The 17,576-nt window shown below is 35.2% G+C and overlaps 1 protein-coding gene across 5 annotated transcripts; it reads right to left on the reverse strand.

Moving 5' to 3' along the window:
- Window positions 1–423: 423 nt before the first annotated feature.
- On the reverse strand, window positions 424–9,289 carry LOC111305078 (ABC transporter C family member 14-like). Of its 5 annotated transcripts, XM_089750874.1 has the most exons (13): window positions 9,094–9,289; window positions 8,795–8,981; window positions 5,813–7,995; window positions 5,124–5,444; window positions 4,454–4,540; window positions 3,720–4,349; window positions 3,355–3,519; window positions 2,650–2,944; window positions 1,930–2,144; window positions 1,463–1,768; window positions 1,227–1,290; window positions 911–1,150; window positions 424–727 (listed from the first exon to the last, which is right to left on the reverse strand). In XM_089750874.1, exons 3-13 carry the CDS (start codon window positions 7,916–7,918, stop codon window positions 627–629), a joined length of 4,530 nt encoding a protein of 1,509 aa, XP_089607000.1. In that variant the 5' UTR covers window positions 7,919–7,995; window positions 8,795–8,981; window positions 9,094–9,289; the 3' UTR covers window positions 424–626. The 5 variants fall into 5 exon arrangements, with proteins under 5 accessions (XP_089607000.1, XP_022758002.2, XP_022757997.2 ...); XM_022902267.2 differs by lacking the exon at window positions 9,094–9,289 and having other exon boundaries at window positions 8,795–8,996; XM_022902262.2 differs by lacking the exon at window positions 9,094–9,289 and having other exon boundaries at window positions 1,227–1,332; window positions 8,795–8,996.
- Window positions 9,290–17,576: the final 8,287 nt, after the last annotated feature.

Raw genomic sequence — 17,576 nt, forward strand, 5'->3', positions numbered from 1 at the left:
AGGAAAGAAACGATTGAGTGTCCTGGTTCGGGCTCAAGACCATCATAAAGGAGTTTGGGTTTGGGCTCATTTAAAGTCGAAAAAGATGGGAGGCCCTTAATTTTCAGCCATAATTCTGTTTTTCTTTTTATTATTTAATTTCATCGGAAAAAATTTATTACCAACGTTTAGTTGCATTTGGGAATAATAGATCAGTTTGGAATCTAAAAAATTATTTAGTTCTATATATTATTACAATTCATTTGTAAATGAATCTTACCATAAAGTTCATTTCTAAATGAAATTGGGAAAGCATAACCCTTTGGCAATTCAAAGATTTAGAATGGTAATATTTTCGTATGGTCATACATTAATTCACTGACCAAAGATCAATAATCTTCTACTATAGAGAAATCCATCATAAGAGAGAAAGAAAAAGTAGTATGCCAAAGAAGTAAATGCTTATTTTGCTATCCTGAGAGATAGATTACATCTTGTTGAATTTTGATAGTAAATAGCAGATAATTGTAAATGAAGTTATATATGCTAGGTTGATTGGCAGTGGATAAGAAAAAGTCGAGAGTATTTTACTTCTGGTACAGAAAAAATTTAGTCACCGGCAATCCTAAGTCCTCCGGAAGATTTGGTTAGAGTCCAGACGAGCGGTTCGCATATTCTTGAACCAATGCTGCAAAGAGGGTTGGCCTCTCAAGCAAGCGTGATGGTTTGTCAAATTCTTTTGCCCTTCCTGTGTTGTTAAGGGAGAAAAAACCAGGAGCATTAGCTATAAAGTTCATGTGATAAACTTGCATTGAAAGTCTAATTCATTCCGAGGAAATTTCCTTTTCGGAAAACATGGAGCAAAATGAAGTTGGGCATGGTGTCATGCTAATGAGCTGTGAGTGAAAAAATAACAGAAAGAAGCGCGCACCTGCATCCACGACTAAAACCCTATCGCAGTCCATGACTGTGGGTATTCTGTGTGCAATGCTGATGATTGTGCAGGCTGCAAAGTCTTCTCTGATGATCTTTTGGATTATAGCATCAGTTTGTGAATCAACAGATGCAGTTGCCTCGTCCATGAACAAAAGCCGGCTGTGCTTAAGCATAACCCTTCCCAAACACAGAAGTTGCCTCTGACCCACGCTCCAGTTGTCGCCATTATCAACCACTGAAAAATCAAAGGATTTTGGAAATTCTCAGGTACTATTTCAGTTAATAGATTCAGAATAAGTTAAGTCACTTACCTAAAGAATCGAGTTTATCAGGTTTTGAAGCCACCACATCTTTTAGTTGGCAGCGCTCAAGGCTCTGCAAAAATAATAATAAACTTCTAGCGAAGGTAAACAAGATCTAACAGGACAGAAAAATTGGAATTACAATTATCCAAGAGAGAAAGAAATGTTTGATTTTTGGCATCCAAGGAACTGAACTGACCCACATGGCAGCAAATGGCTCATGTTGTCGGAAATAACATGTTTACCTTCCATATCTCTTCATCTGAAAACTGTCCTATCGGATCAATGTTGCTTCTCACAGTTCCTTCAAAAAGGACAGGTTCCTGAGGGATGATCCCAAAGCGTGACCTGAGATCATGCAGTCCTAGCATGCAGATATCTATACCATCAATAATTATTCTCCCTCCTGTTGGCTCAACCAGTCTAAAGAAAACTTGGATTAAAGTTGACTTCCCACTCCCTGTCCGACCAACAACACCAATCTTTTCACCCCCATTAATACTCAGAGTAATGCCTTTAACTACAAGAGGAGTGCTTGGACGGTATCTAACCTGTTAGCCAAAATCAAAACATTAGCAGTAGTTCAGTCCAGTAAAGGGACTTAATACGCAGGTCTTCAGCAACATGTTTAAGGGTATTGTAATATTAATTTGTTCCAATGAAGCAGGCGGTACATAGGAAGTTGTAGCCAGAATAGTCTAAAGCCAGTTACCTGAAGGTCTTTGAGCTCAACATTGCCATGGGCGGGCCAATTTGGAGGGGGAAGACGGTCTTCAATATGCCATGCTGCTTCTGGCTGAATACTTGAAAATTGCTTTATTCTTTCAACTGAAACCATCCTATTTTCCACAAAGCAACTCATATATATAGCCCAGAACAACACACCATTGAGGGACAACCCATATGAGAGAGATAACCCGACATTTTCTGCATTAGGCAAAACAAGTCAAGTTTCTTAAAGAATTATTGTAAAAGATCTTTGATGGCACTAGATACCATCATTTACATGTAAGCCTTCATTAATATGAAGTCTAACCTAGCTAGAATGTCTTATTCTAGATTCACTAGCCTAATGAACCATGTGTTGCACATGACAATATTGATCGTACAAATATAATTAAACCAAAAACTATCATACAATAAACGGTTTAAATTATCCCCTAAATAATGAGAATCAGAATGAAAATCTTTTGCTGGCCTTTGACTGAGTCTGGCACACTAGCATCAAATGATCACAAAGCAAGTGCTCCAGATGGGAAAAATCCAGAAGATTTGCTGTATGGAAGTGTCATGATTCTCATTCAGCTGCTTTACTGTATGCCTTGGTATCAGGACCCATGAAATATATTCAAGTCATGAAATGCTTTGTGTTTACACATGGAAGTCATTAAGTGATCTAGTCTCCGGAACTAAGATTGTAGCATACAATTACCTGGCTTGACGATGCTGCTAGGTAACAATATCATAAACATGGTAGATAGGCAGAGGACTATACTCCCAATAAGTTCCAAACGGAAACCCAACCACTCATTGGATCCATTGTTGTGGAAATCCATGCGTAAACTGGAATTAACTCTGTTAACATTTTCCTGACAAAACCTATCCTCCTTTCTGAATGCACGAATTGTCATAACTCCAGAGATGCTTTCTGAGAAGTGATGGATGACAGGAGCTTTAGTGATTGAATCAAGGCGAGTTAATTCACGAGATGATGCCAGGTAGTATCCCTGCAATTCAAGAGAAAGCAATATCATCAAATGGACCTTCTCTAATGTCTCGTGTGATGCAGAAATCAGGTTTTGACCACATTAAAAGGTCCACTAAGATAAGCAGATAAACCAACTGCTGTTCCAAATATAAAAGAAAATCTGCACGCAAAAGTTCAAGATTAAAAATGTTTATGTGAACAAGAACATGGTCAGATTATATTTTATCAACAGTTGAAGAGAAATGATGGTTGAAATTTGAAGATACAGACCATTCAGAACGAATAATAACATGCCTGGCTAGGCATATCCACTTGGGACAGGACAAATAATTCTTTAGGTCTGCAACCAGTGCAGTCACAGTGCTTGCTACATGATCTGTCTTATAAATAGCAAATGCCAAAATGTAAATCGAAATGAGAGACCCATACCCGATACCAGTAATTCAGCCAACCAAGTGGAATTATCAAGAATATCGTGGGCCAAGCATATTGACATGTGATTATGAAGATACTGAGCAGTGTAATGTACATAGCAATGGTAATCCCCATAATGAATGGGACAAAGATATCAACGTTGGTCTGATCAGTTGATGCCTGTGGATCAAAAATAGAAGGAATCGGTCAGTCCTTAGATACCATGCTACTTTGATCACTTGTTTTTTTGGAAATAAGACTCCATTTGTTTCTTTTCACTTTCAATTTTTTGGGCAGTAATATCATAAAGACGGTAAGAATAAGCATCTATAGATATGCTGTAATGAGAAAGTTCCATAGTTCACTCGTTGAAACCTTACCCGACTTAAAATTCTTCCTGAAGGTGTGGTATCAAAAAAGGACATAGGCGCATGCAAGATACTTTGAAGAATTTGCCTGAAAAAGATTTGGGCCGTCTTGAGCCCCATAAGTGTAACGAAAAAGGCTCTGAACACTATCAACACTACCGAAACAGCTGCTATGATAGCATAAACAGAAATGAATCGTGAAGGGTTGAATGAAAGAGCACGTTCAGTAGAAGTTTCATATGACAGCCAATAATCACCAGCCATTATAGAAGCTTGCCATGACAGAGATAATAACAAAACAGCAGCCACACCCCCCCAGCCAAAAGCCTCAGTGCAGTACATTTTATACACATGCAAGCTGACTTTACCAGTTTCCCTCTCCTCATCTTTGATTAGCCTAGAATCCCCCTTATCAGATTTTGGGTGGTCTTGGGACTTATTTTCACCATTTGGTTCCTCAAGGTTGGAAACATCCTGAGGAGATTTCAATGTTTTGGGGGAATTTTCATCAGGCATGGTGTTGCCAGCTTCAACAAGTTCCATGGCCGTTTCATGTGCAGCTACCAGAGCTCCAAAATCCATGCCAGAGTCTAGTAAATTATTATAATTCCCTGATTGAACTATCATCCCATCTCGCATCACCTGGAATTTACACAATGAATTTTTTGGAAACATAAATACTGTTGCATGAATGCATATACATGCTTGTTTCTTTTCCAAGAAACAGATAATACATGTCTACTTACCAAGATATGATCAACATTATGCAGGAAATCTACTTGATGAGTTACAAGCAAAATAGTCTTCTCTTTGAGAGCTCCTCTCACACATTCCTGCAGATTAAGCAGATGAAATAAACAAAGCAAGATTTCATAAGCAACCAACTTGCTGTTCTTGTAATTTTCTCACATATGCATTACACTAGAATACTTATATTGCCATTTATATTTTTAAGAACATAACTGCCACTTCCAATTTTATATCAAATTATAACATTCAGGTAACTAATCTGAAGCATACAGCTAGGGAACTTATTTATGGAAACAATATTAACAGCTTTTGGAATATGGCAAAGAAAACAAGGAGTGTTTATTGGCAGAACACATGGAACCAGAAAGGACTGCTTAAATTTCCAAAGGGGAAAAAATACCTTTTCTCATCTACTTTGCACAATATATAAACACAGCTATATTGCCTTTAAATGCTTTGCACACAATTTACCATTTGTCTCAACATATTAAGACTTGAGATTCAGCATGTTGATCTATCAGTTTGGCTCATTATCTATTAATGATATGTAAATTCTGCTTCTACATGATAAGCTAGCTAGTGCATTCTGACAAATTATAAAATCGAAGGATAGATCATTTCTTTTCAACAACTGCAAAACTTGCAATGAACAGACAAAAATGTCACCTTAAATATGTCTGTCCCTGTATGGGCATCAACAGCACTAAAGACGTCATCAAGAAGGTAGATGTCACAATCCTGGTAAACAGCTCTAGCCAGTTGTACTCGTTGCTTCTGGCCACCGCTGAGGTTAATTCCACGTTCTCCAATTTCAGTCTGATCACCGAACTCCAGCATTTCCAAGTCTTTCTCCAAACAACAAACCCTTATAACCTCCATATATTTCTCCCTGTTCATTGGCAAACCAAATAGTATGTTCTCCTGAATTGTCCCATTCTGAATCCAAGATGTTTGAGCTACATATGCGGTTGTCCCACAAAGCTTAACCTGTCATGTAAGCAGCAACACTTGTATTTAACAATCATTCACTATTCTGTTGCATTCTTATGATGATGTTGTTGCATCTTAAACAATCAACAAGTGAAACTTGACTTGAAATGTCCAACTATCAGAAGACCACAAGGATAAATAAAGTGGTCCATTAGTATTTCAAGACGAATCCAGGAAGAAATTTCAAACAAATGAACAAAAAAGCACAATTCACCAAGTCCAACATAAGAGCTAACCTTGTTCTAGAAAAAATTGCATGAACAACCAACTAGCATGAAATGCAAACATTTTAATCAACAAAACTAGAGCAAAATGCATATATAATGAAGAGGGGAAAGACAAAACTTCATTCTCAGGCTGCATACCTTCCCTGATATTTTGTGCATCTCACCAAGAACTGAAGCCAGGAGAGAAGACTTTCCCGATCCCACAGTCCCAACTATAGCGGCAAGCTGCCCTTTCTTGACCTCTAAATTTATATTTTTCAGAACCTCCTCTCCATTTTCATCATCCCAGGTAAACATCCCATTTTTAACTTCCACAGCAATACTACCATCGCAACCCTCCTGTCTCTCCACTGATGAATCTACCAATTCCTTGCTCATCATGAAAGTATCTAATCTCTCCAATGATATCATTGCTTGTGAAAGTGAGATCATGGACTGTGGGAAGGCCCTGATGGGCTCCTGCAAGATCTTAAAGATAGTTGTTGTTGTAAACACTACCCCTGCATCAAGTCTCACCCCTAGCAAAAGTGCAGTCCCAAATGTAAGGGTTGATACCAATATTGGCGTCGACCACATTACTATGACATTGCCAGAGATAGAATACAGGAATTTGCTAAGCCATCCAAACTCTGTTTCACGGAAAGATTCGATTCTTTTATTAAAGTGTTCTTCCCACGCCTGGAACTTGATAACCCGCATGTAATTAAGCATCTCATTCGTTGCCTTCATCCTCGAGTCACGATTCTTCATCACATTGAATTGAAAACGATTGTTCCTTCTGGTTCCCATTATCACAAAGACAAGAACACCAAGAAGTCCAAGCACCGATGTTACCACTGAAGCGCCAAGGTACCTGTACAAGAGCACCAAGGCGACGGATACCTGCAAAGGAGTCAACCAAATAGAATGGAGCTGTAACATCATATCAGAGAGCTGTTGAGCATCAACAGCCATGTAATTCACAATCTGTCCAACTCCATGAGCCTGACGAGCAGAGCAGGTTAACCTTAACCCTTTCTTGTATAAAGAAGTGATGAGAGTGCAGCGAATGAGCATCCCAAGTTTCTGAGAATTGAAGTTAAATTGGTGAGTGCTCAACACTTCGACAAACTTAGCAGCAAGAAGAATCAATATAAGGCAATATCCTTCGTAAGGAGAGCTGCTTTTCCCCGCAGTGTAATCGACAAAACTTTGGATCAGAATAGGACCAACATACATAACGCAAAGCCGAACGATTGCAAGGAATGCAGTGAAGGCAACTTCCTTCCAAAAGCACCGTAGCAATGTAGTTCGAACAGGGTGCTTTGATTTTTCCTGCGGTTTAGGCCAATTCACTTCAAAGAGCTTTGACATCTTCTCTGCCCTGTGTTCGGGTGAAAGAGTTGGAACTTCATCCATTTTGAGAGGGGATTTGTAGCCTTTTTTCAACAGAGGATTCATCCAGAGCCAAAAGGCCTTTGATACTACAGAAGCTGAAGCAAAGCCACTAATGTTGGATTTACTCAAAAGTAGATCATACAACTTGGTTTCTTCTTCATCCATTGCTGGTTCGGGTTCTCTGGTCACTGTTATACCGGTGGAACCTTTAATAGCAACAACAACAAGAAGAACTGATAATGGAAAAGAAACCAGGGAAACTATATCATCCAACCTCAAATTCTGGTCCTGATTTGTTTCAGCTGACGCCATACGAATGACCCCGGAAGCTGTAAACAAGGAAATGACGATAAAATTCGCAATCCAGTAAATTCGGAGAGAAAGAGGGTGGTTAACAGCCTCAAATCTCTTCTCATGGATGATTAAGATTGCAATCACCGCATGAGTTATGGCTTGAACTAACCAAAATATTCCATCAAATTGTTTCCATGGCGCTTGGCTACTTCTACTAAATGCAAGAATGCAGATAATAGTGTAAGAAAACGCCAGAACAACCGTTACAATCAAGGAGAGTTTGAACCATACGGTAGTCATGGGAAGGGCCCTGTTGCTTCTTATGAGAGGCTTGTTGATGTCGGAGCTGCCATGTGTATTGCCTGAGAATCTAGAATAGAGCTTGTGAACCGCAAAGCATAGGAGGGTGAGCAAGAACAGGAGATCAACAGCAGAGAAGAGAGCTCTCTGAGGACATGGAGAGAGGAAAATGAATCTCAACCATTGGAATATAATAGGAATAGATGTCTCCTTGGAAGATTCGATCACAGAGCTTGAACATGAAAGAGAAGTAACCCAAGTAGCAGAAGACATGTTCACCCAACACTAGAAATAATACAAAAAACCCCTTTTCAGAGCTTGATTCCGATCAATATATTTCCTTCCATTCCCTGTAAAAATAAACCAACATATTACCATGCATGGAGCGGAATATATAGGAACCACAAAATAGAAATAAGAAAGCAGGGAAAAGTTTCCAAAAAGGACAAGGTGATGGTGATAAAGTTAAGATTTTAGACGGCACAATCATGTTTTGCCAAAAGGAAGCTCCAGGGAAAATGAAAGCAAACATCAAATCAACAGAGAGTTTTTGCCTTTACAGGGTTGCCAACTGGAGAAGTACCTTCAAGCTTTTAAGTATTCATCGTAAACTTTAACGTGAAGCCCTCCACCCAAAAAAAAAAAAAAAAAAACCCAAGCAGAGGCGAAGGTGGGAACAAGAGGGACAGTGGAGACCTCTGAGATTATTGTAAATGAATGAACAACCCACCGGAGCTCTTAAGGCCCACGAGAAGACTGAAACTTTAAAGCAGCGATCGTCTACGAAAAAAAAAATTGACTAGGAAAAAATTCCATGCTTTGAAAAAGTACTAATGGTATTAATACGGAAATATACAGTTGAATTTAACACAGTATTAATATAAGTGATCGCCTCCTGTTTATATAGTTTGCATTAAATATTTTGCTATTAAAAAGTACTCCAACTTAGTAAAAGAATCGTCAGAAAAAAAAATGTTCTGGTAAAAGAAATTAATGAACACCAATGATATAAAATAGTGGGTAAACCCCATTAAAAGCGATGAAAAGCGATGGAACTTTTATGAAAAAGGTAGAATCAATCAAAATCGCTCAAATAAATATATCAGAAAAATGAACCATGCAAAAGAAAGAAGAACCCATATAACCAACCTGGAACTGATCAGTTTAACAAAGAAGAAAAGCCAGAGTGAACATTGCTGCGAGCTCTACAGACGTCAGAGAATTTGCATGAAAGAGGAAACTAAACAGAAACAGCCAAAGCGAAAAACCAAGCCAACTAAGACTTGAAATCCACTCCACACGTTTCAAAGCCGCACAAAGATTCTGGCACCAGAAACTAGAAACCAAGAACGTTTGCAGATAAGAAAACAAATGTTATATATACAAAAAATTAAAAAAAAAAAAAAGAGAAAAGAGCAAATAAGGTTTTGCTGTTTTTATTTACTGACATTTCGTTGACAATTTAATATTGCATAATTTAAAGTATTTTATTTTATTTTATTTATTTTCCTGGACAATAATCAACGTTGGGCTTCCCGGAAAAGAGGTGGAGATAGGGTACTTGGCATTGAGCGTCGACAGCACGAGAAATTTTGGTTTAATGATTTTGTTTTTCAGTAATACTTTGATTTATGGTTTTTGTCTGTTTTTGGGTTTCATGTTAATTGTTAAACAGCAATTTCGGTTTCTACTCCCACGCACGTTGCTATTGGTTGGGTCACTTTCCAATTGGAATTCAACATGTTCGACGCAATTGGTCGTTGGGTTGGTTTTGCGTGTGCGGTCCGTTAGAGCGCGTAGCCAATACAAGATTTTAGTTAGCACAATTAAAGTAGAAGAAAACAATTTGAATTTGTCGTGGTGTTCACTACTGACTGCATTTATTATGAGTACTTTTTCTATTTAATTACTGAAAATAAACTCTTGTAGTATAATATGTACAAAACATAACATTTAGTAAATACAAAAAAATGAAAAGCTTGTAGGATAACGAGTCCAAAAATTTTGTATAGGAGATAGTTTGTCACGCCTTGTTTTCAAAAGTAGACGTTTTTAGAGTCACGACTCTAACCATCTTGTGCTGCCATCTAAATTATTATTCAGCAACATTAGATATGAGTTTTAATCTATTAGTTACGTAATTGACTGATTGATAAATATGTCTATCCCAAATCAAATTTTACAAAAAAAAATAAATCTATTTTTCTCACATAATCCATGACTTAAAATGTTAACCAATAGTAGCGTTTTAAAAAATATAAGTAAAGATCTCCTCTTCGGTTTCAACTTATATTACAAAAAATTGAGTTTTAGCAATCTTAATTTGCAATCACCAAAAATATGATTGTCAAGTCTTGCTATGTTTACAATTATTTTTTATAATAGTTGTTTAATTTGATTTTTTAAACATTTTATAAAATAATAACTTTTTATCATTGAATTATTATATTTATAATAATAAAAAATTTATTTGTTATTTTCCCCTTACGAATCAGAAATTATTGCAAAAACAGTTGTGCCTCAGCCGGAAATATTTTCCTAGAAAACGATTGCCTTGTTATGCAAGCCATCCATCAGTCATGGGCTGACTAGTCAACCCAAAATAGGAAAAAGTTGTGATTGCAGCCTCTCTCAAAAGTAATAGACTTAATGAATTTATTTGTAACACGTGGGTTTGAAAAAAAAGAAATTGTTTTAAACAAAAAATGATACTCACAAAATCTGTGTGAAAAACAAAAACTGAAAAAGTAAGAAAAATGACCATTTGTTTGTCCAATAGGCAGGGACAGTATCTTTCACTACTTCTCGTTTTCTACCAACCAATTGCAGAACGATGCGACTCGCGAAGATAACACGCTCTAGGAGTGGAATTTCGTATGGGTGATCGTTTTTTTTTTTTTTTTTTTTTTTTTTTTTTATCATTCACAGTATTAATTGTTAATAATTTTTTGAAATTTTGCCATTTTAAAGGTTAGATGAATCTGTTATGGAATCAAATGATTAATTTTTTTAATAATAATTGTATTTAATTTATAGTTAAATTAAATAAATTAATTATTATAAATAATTAAATAAATTTAATATCAAATAAATATAAATTCATCTCTGATAAGATTTAAACATCATAATTTAAAATTTTCTCTATCGTCAACAAAATTAGTTGAATTAACAAAATTTAAATATTTTATTTATGAAATTTAAGTTCAATTATTATAATTAACAATATTTTTTTATTAAATAATTTATAAATTTAATATAAATACTCATTAAATTTTATAATTACTTTAACTTCAAAATTAAAAAACTCATCTTCACTTTAAACTTTTATAACAAAAATAATTTTTTTCCCTCCTTGTCACTGATCAGGCTGTCATTGATTTAGGAAAAAGATTTGGCACGATTAAATTGGGTGACGTTTCTTGGACAGAAGGGACCGGGTAGGTCCATGACCTTGAGATTCATTGTTGGCTTTTATCAAAGACATTTGTGAATTACAGTTATGCCCTTATGTGCTGCATACCAGGATGTTCATTCGTAACCCAATTCTAAACTAATTACTAAAAGAAATCGTCACACATGACATCATGAGTTTGAGGATTGACACAATAGCATTGGAATTTGTGAAACAAGTACACAAAGACTAATTGTGACAGAGATGAAAGATCATGTTTCAAAGCATAATTGGAGGCCAAGTTGGAAAAACAAATACCTTCCAAACCCCCCCCCCCTCTCTATCGCATTTCCTTGCAACCACATACTGAGCTATCAACTACACTTCATTTTTATCAAAACAAAACAAAACAACAATTAATTAGTTCACATGTGCTTTTCTTTTCTTTTTTCCTTTTTGTATTTATTGTAAAAATAAAAGCTATTGTTGGTTTATGAATGTGAATATGGCTTTCTACTACGGTTTACACGAAGACATTGATAAATTGAAAGAGAAAGATACCCGTAGTTTCTCATAAGCTGCAAATATGTGGAATCGTTGATAGTTTCAAAATCGTACTTTGAATCTTTCAAGTGCTTCAAAAACTTTTAGAAATTGAAGTTAACAAATTCACTTACATATATATATATATATATATATTGTAAATGTTATAAATTTAATAAAATTATCTTATATGGTAAATTCTAAAACTAAATGGATATCCCTGTTAAAGATATTTTGTGGTAAAAAAGATATAATAATTTTTTTTCCTTTTAAAAACTTTTAATAGACAAACATGTGTATTTTCATCATTTGCGTCGACCTAACGTGTTATATCGATTTGATATATTTAATGTCACATCAGTTTGACATTGTTTTTACTATCCCCTGATAATTTTTTATGGCTCACCTATAAATATGAAAGTTCAAGCATCACTAAAATAAGTTAATCTTAGACCCATCTTTTCTTTCTTCATTTTCGAACTCATTTTATCTGACTTGCATGTTGGAGTGCAAATGCAGGGAACACACCTTGCCTTTGTCTCTTACCACCCTTCTCTTTTGTTTTTTGAAGAATGCTTTGCGGTCAGATCTCGGCACAAACATTTAGTGTACTAAGTAAAGGCTTTTTTCCACTCATTAGCCAAGCGCAAAACAATACCACTAAGGAAAAGAACTTAGAGGAAGGAGAGACAACCATCCCAATTGGAACAGAAATCCATCATAGCCAATATTTCATCTAACTTGTCCAACCACAGGTGGGACCTACCATGGAACAATTTCAAGCTTTGATTGAACGGATACAAGCCCTCAAGTGGATGTTATAAACCATAACTCCACCGTAAGTTTCAAAAGTGCCTAACCTAATTACCCATGATCGAAGAGCCACCGTCAGACAACTAAGCTATGAAGAGGTGAAAGCTTTCTCGACCTTTAGAGAAAAAGAGCATACCACCCCACTTCACCAATACCCAAGCTATAACTCAACATATGCTACGACCCAAAAATCCAAATAAACAAACCTTGAACCCTAATTGAACAAAGATTTAGAAGCTCGAATGGAAGCCATGGATAAAAAGCTAAAAACAAAAGCAGTAGTTTTTTAGAATAAGCTCAAGTTATTGGAGATCTCGCCCTTAACTGAAGAAATTGATAGAGCCATGCCTCCCAAAAGATTTAAAATGTTGACCTTTATAAGATTAATATGATGATATAGGGTGCTAATGAAGCTCTGATGTGTAAAGGCCTGGCTGCCATATTAAAAGACGTAACTCAATTATGGTACAATAGCCTAGAATCGATGTCAATCACCATGTTCAAAAAACTCAGCCACTCTTTTTTATCTCAATTTATTGTACTCAAAGAATGAAAAAGATAACTTTGAGCTTGATGTCAATCCATTAAGGTCAGAATGAATTTTTAAAAAGTTACATTACGCGTTTTAATGCAAAAGCTCTGTAGGTTAAAGACCTAGAGTAAATAACCGATATGATAAATGGATTCAATGACAAAAAGTATCACCTAAAATTAACTTTGTTGCTAGAATCACCCAGAACTCTAATCGACGTCCTACTGATAGCCAAAAAGTACATAAATGCTAAAGTTATAATGAAAACTAATCGATATAAGAGAGACTCATCCCTCCTCTTTATCAATTAAGATGAGAAAGGCTCATCTCCCTTCTTTGGTTGTAAAAAAGATAAGAATTTTTATGATTCTCCTTCAAGAGAATGATAACATAGGGTTAGAAGTTCTAATAGAGAAAAAAGCTACACTGTGCTGAATACCTCCCGAGAGAGGATTCTAATGTAAATTGAAAGAATCTTGACCTCAGATAGCCAAAGCCACTGAGACAAAATACAAAAAAAAAACTCTATCAAAATATGTGCCTTTCATAGAGATATAGGCCATAACATTGAAGATTGTGTCGACTTGAAAAATGAGATTGAAACTTTGATAAGGAGAGATTAGCTAAAAAAATTGGTAGAGCAACAAAGATAAGACCAACCCATAACATATTACAGACAATACTGAAAAAAGCTCATATGTGATAAAAAATTAAAAAATGAAAGAAAAAAAGATCAAAAAGATGAGATAAGGTAAGAAAAAGGTCGAATTAATAACAACAGGTCAATCGTCGAAGTGATTAATGTGATCATTTAAGGCAGCTTTACCTTGGCCAAAAAAAATCCAACCCAGGCATGGTCATGATAGTGAGCACCACGGTAAAGAGAGAAAAATATTAGAAAGATGAGTCGATCTCATTTAGCCTAGAAGACGTTGAAAGAATCTAGCACCCTCACGATGATACTATAGTGATTACTATCATAGTGTACAATTATGTAGTTAAGAAAATCTTATTCAACAGTGGGAGATCGATCGATGTTATGTACTATAATGCCATGAAAAAAATAAAAATTGATGAAGATCGATTGCAGTCGATCACCACAACATTGATAAGATTCAAAAATGAATAAGTGCCCATAAAAAGAGCAATCAAACTACCAACCTCCTTAGGGACAGAACCCAAGACAATCATTTCGGTTATAGAATTTATAACGGTGGATATCTCAGCTACCTATAACATAATATTGGGCTGACCTAGCCAGTCTATTATGCAGCTTATAGGTTAGTTCCCCATCTAAAAGTAAAATTTTTAACACCCAATAAAGTTTGAAAGATTATGAAATACTAGTTCACGATACGTCAGTGTTATGTCACAATAATGAAATGGAGGATTGGGAAGCAGATTGGTAGTTCAATCGAGAATGAAAGCATTGAAGATGGGTAAACAATGAAAGTTGACAAGAAGCAAAAAACCACAAGTAAGAATATAGAACATAAGACTAACCTGATAGAAGCACACTCTTAAGTCACTACATGCTTTTTTTAAGGTAACTTCAAAGGTGATCGAGCTTTAAAGTCGACATGAATAACTACATGTCATTTGGATTGAGCTAATACGTCGACCACAATACAATATAAAATAAAAAATACATACCAATTTTACTACATACATATTCATCAGGTTATCCATAATATATTGATCATCACGTTAGGATCTATTTTTATAATGAATGATCTTGACCTAATTGAATAAAGAGAGATAATTGATCAAAAGTTGAACTCAGATAAAAATCGACCTGAACCAGCCAAAGATCTTGTAACAATTCCATTCTAGGATGACATCCCAAAAAAATAAATGCAGATTGAAACTAAACTTCAACATAAAGATCAATTAATTCAACTCTTAAAAGATAATGTCGACCTATTTACTTGGACACTACCCGATATGCCCGAGATTGATATCGAGGTGATGATTCATAGGCTGCACACTAATGCTGAGGTAAAACCAATTTGATAAAAAAAGAAACCCTTTACCTCAGAAAGACAACAAGCTATCAAGTAGGAGATCGATAAATTATTATAAGCAAACTTTATTAAGAAGGCTTACTACTCTGAATGGATAGCTAATGTAGTCATGATCAAAAGGCATAGTGAAAAATGAAAGATGTGCATTAACTTTACCGATCTTAACAAAGCCTACCCAAAAAATAATTTTTTCCCTAATATAGATCAGTTAGTGGATGATAGTGTTGAGCATGGCTTTCTCAATTTTATGAATGCTTATTTTGATTACAACCAAATCAAATGCTAAATGACAATGAGAAAAAGACAACTTTTATTACTGAGAAAATTTTTTACTATTACAAAGTAATGCTTTTCGAATTGAAGAAGGCAAGGGCAACTTACCAAAAGCTAGTAAACAAGGTGTTTAAAAATTAGATCGATCACAATAAAAAAATATATGTGGATGACATGATAGTCAAGAACAAAAGCTTGATAAAGCACTTGAAAGATCTCAAAGAGATCTTCAACACCTTAAAGAAATATAATATGAGGCTTAACCCGAGTAAATATGCTTTTAAGTAATGTTGGATAAGTTTTTTTGTTACATGATCAATAAAAAAAAGATAGAGATGAACCCAGATAAGGTTCAGGCAATCCTAAATATGAAGGTACCGACCTCGATAAAAAAAGTATAAAGGTTAACTAACAGAATAGCTGTCCTAAGCCAATTCATGTCTAGGTCAATAAAATGATGTCTGTCGTTCTTCAAAATTTTTAAAAAAATCTTTAACTTCAGGTGGACTCTTCAGTATCAAAAAGCTTTTGAAAAACTCAAAAAATTTTTATCTTCTCCACCCATCATGTATAAGTTAAGGTTTGGCAAAATCTTGCACCTATACTTGGCTACTACGGATCAAGCCATCAGCTTGGCTTTGGTACGATAATAAGATAAAGAAGCAAATACCGATATATTTTATGACCAAAGAATTAATAGGGCAAAAAATTAACTATAGTAATATAGAAAAGTTAGCTCACATAATTGTCACTTCAGTTAAAAAACTCAAGCCATATTTGCAAGCGCATGTAACCCTTGTATTGACTGATCAACCACTAAGATAGATTTTATAGAAGCTTGAAATATCATGAAGACTAATCAAATGGGCAATAGAGCTCAATGAATTCGACTTGTATATTCTATCAAGGTCAATACTAAAATCTCAAGTGCTATAGATTTTGTCATGGAACTCTTCTCGGGCCATCTTGAAAGATAACTTGAGAAAAACACAAATACCTTGAATAAAAAAAGTTGGTAGCTTTTTGTTAACGGTTCGACCACTAACCATAAGAGAGGAATCGATGTTATTCTGATTAACCTAGAAGGATTGTAATACTCATACATCTTAAGGTTCAAGTTCAGGGCTTCTAATAATGAGGTAAAATATAAGGCACTGATAATAGGTTTAAGACTAGCCATCGAGCTTAACGTTGAAAATATAATCGCATATAGTGATTCACAGCTAGTGGTCGACCAAATAAATGAAGAGTTTGAAGCTTGAGAGGATGAATTTCAAAAATATCTGGACAAGGTGCTGGCCTTAATAGCTTGTTTTAAGAAAGTCAAGGTGAAAAAAAATATCAAAGTCAAAAAATTCGTTAACAGACTCTTTATCTATTGGCCTAAAAATAATAATAGAAAGCTCGAACCAAGTTTTGATAGAAGAGTTGATATACAAAAGCACTGAGGATAAACTTGTAAGACATATCATAGAAAAAATTAGATGACATTAATTAAAATATATCTAACAACAAAAATGCTACTAGAAGATAAAATATGAGTTAAAGCATTGATAAAGAAGGCTCATCTATACATGATGATTAAGAAAAAATTATATAGAAGGTCATTTAACATGTCTTATCTAATATTTATTGATGAAAAAGAAGCAGACTATATCCTGCGATAAGTCTAAGAAATAATATGTGAAAATCACCTCAAACCTTGATTACTAACATACAAAATGCTTAGGCAAGGCTACTATTAGCCCACTTTAGAAAAGATGCAATTAAATTGGTAAAGAAATGTGATAATTGTCAGAGATTTACCCACGTGCAATATCTCCTTTCAATTTAGCTCACCCCTATCATCAGCCCGTGCCTTTTCATGCAGTAGAAAATAGATGTTTTCAGACCGTTCACCTCGATCACAGGTCAGAGGAGATTTGGTTTAGTAACACTAGATTACTTTACAAAATGGCTTGAAATCGAGGCCTTGTCCATTACTACAAAGGCCCAAGTTAAGAAATTTATGTGAAAAAATATAGTTTGTATATTTAGCTTACCTCAATCCATAATAACAGATAACGATAAATAATTCAAAAACTCAAAGTTCAAATAATGGTATTTAAACCTTCATATCAACCTTGGATTTACGTCAATTGCCTACCCTCAATCCAATGGGCAGGTTGAAAAAAAGATAATATTAGAAGTCTTGAAGAAAAGACTCAACGCAGTGAAGGAAAAATAAGCCCATAAGCTACCAATAGTATATGGGCCTTGAAGATAACTATGAATGTACCAACTGGTGAAACTCTATTTCACTTGGCATTTGAAACAGAGGCTGTGATACCTGTTGAGATCGACCTTTTGAGCTTA

The sequence above is a fragment of the Durio zibethinus genome, chromosome 21 (assembly GCF_047325235.1).
Source record: "Durio zibethinus cultivar Kanyao isolate XHJ-2024 chromosome 21, ASM4732523v1, whole genome shotgun sequence".
Taxonomy (NCBI): Eukaryota; Viridiplantae; Streptophyta; class Magnoliopsida; order Malvales; family Malvaceae; genus Durio; species Durio zibethinus.

Coding starts and splice junctions, on each gene's coding strand:
- LOC111305078 (XM_022902262.2), bottom strand. CDS start 7,918: ATGTCTTCTGCTACTTGGGTTACTTCTCTTTCATGTTCAAGCTCTGTG. Junction 3,520..3,719: donor CAGGAAGAATTTTAAGTCGG/GTAAGGTTTCAA, acceptor TTTGATCCACAG/GCATCAACTGATCAGACCAA. Junction 1,769..1,929: donor TTGAGCTCAAAGACCTTCAG/GTAACTGGCTTT, acceptor TTTGGCTAACAG/GTTAGATACCGTCCAAGCAC.